At 39.6% G+C, this 4,181-nt stretch overlaps 1 protein-coding gene across 1 annotated transcript; it reads right to left on the bottom strand.

Annotated features, from left to right (window-relative positions):
- Positions 1 to 623: 623 nt before the first annotated feature.
- Positions 624 to 4,181, bottom strand: LOC138973245 (uncharacterized). Its single transcript, XM_070345967.1, has 3 exons — positions 4,034 to 4,181; positions 3,152 to 3,242; positions 624 to 1,814 (listed from the first exon to the last, which is right to left on the bottom strand). The coding sequence occupies exons 1-3, from the start codon at positions 4,160 to 4,162 to the stop codon at positions 1,453 to 1,455; spliced, it is 582 nt and encodes a 193-aa protein (XP_070202068.1). The 5' UTR covers positions 4,163 to 4,181; the 3' UTR covers positions 624 to 1,452.

Genomic DNA, 4,181 nt, shown 5'->3' with positions numbered 1-4,181 from the left:
CACCCGTAGCTACCAGGAGTGGTAGAATTGTGAGGATACCTGTGAAAATGGGAGATTATGTGTGAAATCATGTACATGTGTGTGAATGCAAAGGACAATGTTAATTGATTTTGTGTAAAATGTTATGAGTGTTATAATCTTCAAGTTTCAGGACAATCGGTCACACCGTAAAAGGTGAATGGACAATCAGAACATGAAGAGACTAATAATGTGACTTTCCAAGGACGTCAATGAACATTTATTTTATTTGAAGAATCCATGGACATTCCAAGTGAAGTTTATTGGAATTACTACCTGGGACTTTATTTACATTGTTTGTGAATGATTGATAGTGTGTGAGTTTTAAGTTGTGAGTTCAAGTTGTATGTGCAACAAATTTATTTGTTAACTGGAAAAGGGGGATGTAACATATAGGCCTATGTGTGTACATGTATGCATAATTACATGACGTCACAGTACCACGTGACACGTTGGCATTGTGTACTCCAACATGGCTGCAGGCTACAATAAACCTGGACGAACTCCCATCAAATCTATTTGTATTCTTGGATGCATGGACTGTGTGCGATCAATCTAACCAAGAGATATAACAGATAGCACGCTTTTCTGTACCTCTTTTTGTTTTAACTTTCTGAGCGTGTTTTTAATCCAAACATATCATATGTATATGTTTTTGGAATCAGGAACCGACAAGGAATAAGATGAAAGTGTTTTTAAATTGATTTCAAAAATTTAATTTTGATAATAATTTTTATATATTTAATTTTCAGAGCTTGTTTTTAATCCAAATATAACATATTTATATGTTTTTGGAATCAGCAAATGATGGAAAATAAGATAAACGTAAATTTGGATCGTTTTATAAATTTTTATTTTTTTTTACAATTTTCAGATTTTTAATGACCAAAGTCATTAATTAATTTTTAAACCATCACGCTGAAATGCAATACCGAAGTCCGGGCTTCGTCGAAGACTACTTGACCAAAATTTCAACCAATTTGGTTGAAAAATGAGAGCGTGACAGTGCCGCCTCAACTTTCACGAAAAGCCGGATATGACGTCATCAAAGACATTTATCGAAAAAAGGAGGAAAACGTTCGGGGATATCAATCCCAGGAACTCTCATGTAAAATTTCATAAAGATCGGCCCAGTAGTTTGGTCTGAATCGCTCTACACGCACGCACGCACGCACGCACACACACACACACACACACACACACATACACCACGACCCTCGTTTCGATTCCCCCTCGATGTTAAAATATTTAGTCAAAACTTGACTAAATATAAAAAGGACTCTCGGAGCATGGACTTAATGAGTCAAAAATTAAAGAAGGCTCTATGAGCCGAAGTACATGTTTTGTCTATTGTCTTTTTTTATTTTGAATTCCCTACCATCTATATTTTGATACAATTTTGGACCCTCTTTGTACGGAGAGAGTTGGCAATTGTTAATCACATTCTCTCATCTCATCGACTCTCCTTCGGCTCCTTGGTAACATGCGTTCCGTCTCTGCCAGGATTGGACACAGCAGCAGATAACCGGTAAATATGTAACAGGCATAAATGGCAAAATAGCTCGCCTCGCCTGATAATATATGAGACAACTGTTCTATTACAAAGTCTTTCTTGGGAGGCTTGGCTAATTTACTCGCTCGTTTTACACGGGGTTCCATCGTTTTCTTTTCTAATCGGAAAACCTTGCTCCTCAGTTTGTTGACCTTCTGCCGAAGTTCCGCTTCACGAGGGGATGGGGAGGATGACGACTTTGATGCTTTACATCCTATGTCCTCCAGGATCGCCTGAATGTCATCTAAAAAAGAAAACACACACACAAAACACACATAAAATAACATAACCATAACAAGTTACAACCTGGAAGAAATTAAAACACGTGTAATTAAATCACAAAATGAAAATAAACAATAGCGTAGGAAGGCAGGCCAGAAATGAAGTGTATTAGCAACTATGGATACGATGTGGAACAATGATGGAATTGACCTTGCTTGGTACTGAATGGGTGAGGCCATTAGAACTGTACCCACGGAATACGCGCTATATAGGCTTTATATTGATTGATTGATTGATTGATTAGGACAACAGTACCAGGTAAACTCCTCACACACCATGCCTCTTTCTTTCTTTCTTTATTTGGTGTTTAACGTCGTTTTCAACCACGAAGCTTATATCGCGACGGGGAAAGGGGGGGGGGGGGGGAGATGGGAATAGAGCCACTTAATTAGACGAAAAACCGAGGTCCCTTCGTGTACACTAAAATTGGGGCGTGCACGTTAAAGATCCCACGATTGACAAAAGGGTCTTTCCTGGCAAAATTGTATAGGCATAGATAAAAATGTCCATCAAATACCCGTGGGACTTGGAATAAAGTAAAAAAAATTCCATCTCACACGGCATTAAGTCTCAGGAAACATGAATACACGCATGCAGGGGAAAAAAAAATATGGGTAGCGCCGTATGTATGGCAGCTTGCTTTCCCCGGGGAGAAAGCAGCCCGAATTTCCATGAGGGTAACCTCACTGGACTGTAAATCTTATCCAATCCAATCCAATCCTAATTGTTTCTTGTTACACCATGCCTCTAACAGGATATGTTTCCCATCTTTACGTGTGGGAACTACAGGTACAATTTCATCCATCCATGCATCCGCCCTATACAGCTTCTTCTTCTTCTGCGTTCGTGGGCTGAAACTCCCACGTGCACTCATTTATTTGCACAAGTGGAATTTTATGTGTATGACCGTTTTTACCCCGCCATTTAGGCAGCCATACGCCGCTTTCGGAGGAAGCATGCGGGGTATTTTTGTGTTTCTAAAACCCACCGAACTCTGACATGGATTACAGGATCTTTTTCGTGCGTACTTGGTCTTGTGCTTGCGTGTACACATGAAGGGGGATAAGTCACTAGCAGGTCTGCACATAAGTTGACCTGGGAGATCGGAAACATCTCCACACTTAACCCACCAGGCGTCGCGACCGGGATTCGAACCCTCGACCTTCCGAGTTAATAGACCGACGTCTTACCACCCCGCCACAGCGCCCGTCACCATATACAGCAATTATCAACTATGTAATGGATGGGTTTAAACATTTTTTGATGTCAGGGTGTTCTTCATGGTTAAAAATCTCTTACCTGGTTGAACAATTTGTGCATCAGGCGACAGGTCGGTGCTGGCTTCATTTGTAGCTACCCTTTGCGATGGTGGCTTCCTCCCACTAGCAACCTGCAAATGCACAGCTCTTTAACTGACAAACTCACAACCAACACCCAGTCACAATGAAACAATTCTCCCAATTTAATGGCATTGGTCTTAGGCCACACAAAAAAGTGTATGTTTCTGGTAAGGCAAAACAAAAAATAATCTGTTTACGGTATCCGGACCGACCCTATTTTTTTCCCACCGGCCCTAGACTTTTTGGGGGCATTAAAAAATAAAATTAAAATATTCAGATGGCTAAAATACAAAAATAAAAAGCCGACCTACCGACGCTATTTTGGGGGAGCCTATGTTACCTTAAACAGAATTTTTTTGTGACCTAACATGACTAAAGGTGGAGATTTTTTTTCTAAACTTTTTTTTTTTTAAACCATCTTTTTAACTTATTTTGTTGAAAAACAGGAAAACAATTGATTTTCGAATACCCCTTTTATTTTTGAAAATGCAAAAAAAAAAAGTCTAGGGTCGTCGGGAAAACATAGGTAGGGTCAGGTGACCAGAAACATACAACTTTTTTGTTGTTGACGCCGACCCTATACCTTTTTTGCCATTTGGGGCTGTTTTTTGGCAAAATAAGTTCATCATATCATCATAATCAAGACGTCGATCCAAAATAAGTAACTTTTTTTTTGTTGGCCTTATCATTTTTTTGCGCTAAATGCAAACAGGCATTATTTGATGGGAACAATGCTGTTTTTTTCAATTCTTACATCAGCCTCAAACTTGTCATTACTCAACCTGCATTTAATAGTGTGCTTCTTTGGTTTGCAAAAACCTAAAACCAATAAATAAATAACCTTCGGTGGTGGATTGGGCACTGCAACCAATGTCGGGACAGCATTCCACACAAGTGATCCTCTCTGCAGGATTGTTTTACTGGTTGGCCTCAAAGTGATCAGTACAAAGCTTGAGACCAGCTTGAACATCAGCTGGCTGCAGCTTTTC

Source organism: Littorina saxatilis, linkage group LG8 (assembly GCF_037325665.1).
Source record: "Littorina saxatilis isolate snail1 linkage group LG8, US_GU_Lsax_2.0, whole genome shotgun sequence".
NCBI lineage: Eukaryota > Metazoa > Mollusca > Gastropoda > Littorinimorpha > Littorinidae > Littorina > Littorina saxatilis.
Note: the sequence above shows the minus strand (reverse complement) of the source record. Positions and strands in the feature narration are given on the sequence as shown.

Coding starts and splice junctions, on each gene's coding strand:
- LOC138973245 (XM_070345967.1), bottom strand. CDS start 4,162: ATGTTCAAGCTGGTCTCAAGCTTTGTACTGATCACTTTGAGGCCAACC. Junction 3,243..4,033: donor TGCCCAATCCACCACCGAAG/GTTATTTATTTA, acceptor GTGCATTTGCAG/GTTGCTAGTGGGAGGAAGCC. Junction 1,815..3,151: donor TGCACAAATTGTTCAACCAG/GTAAGAGATTTT, acceptor TTTCTTTTTTAG/ATGACATTCAGGCGATCCTG.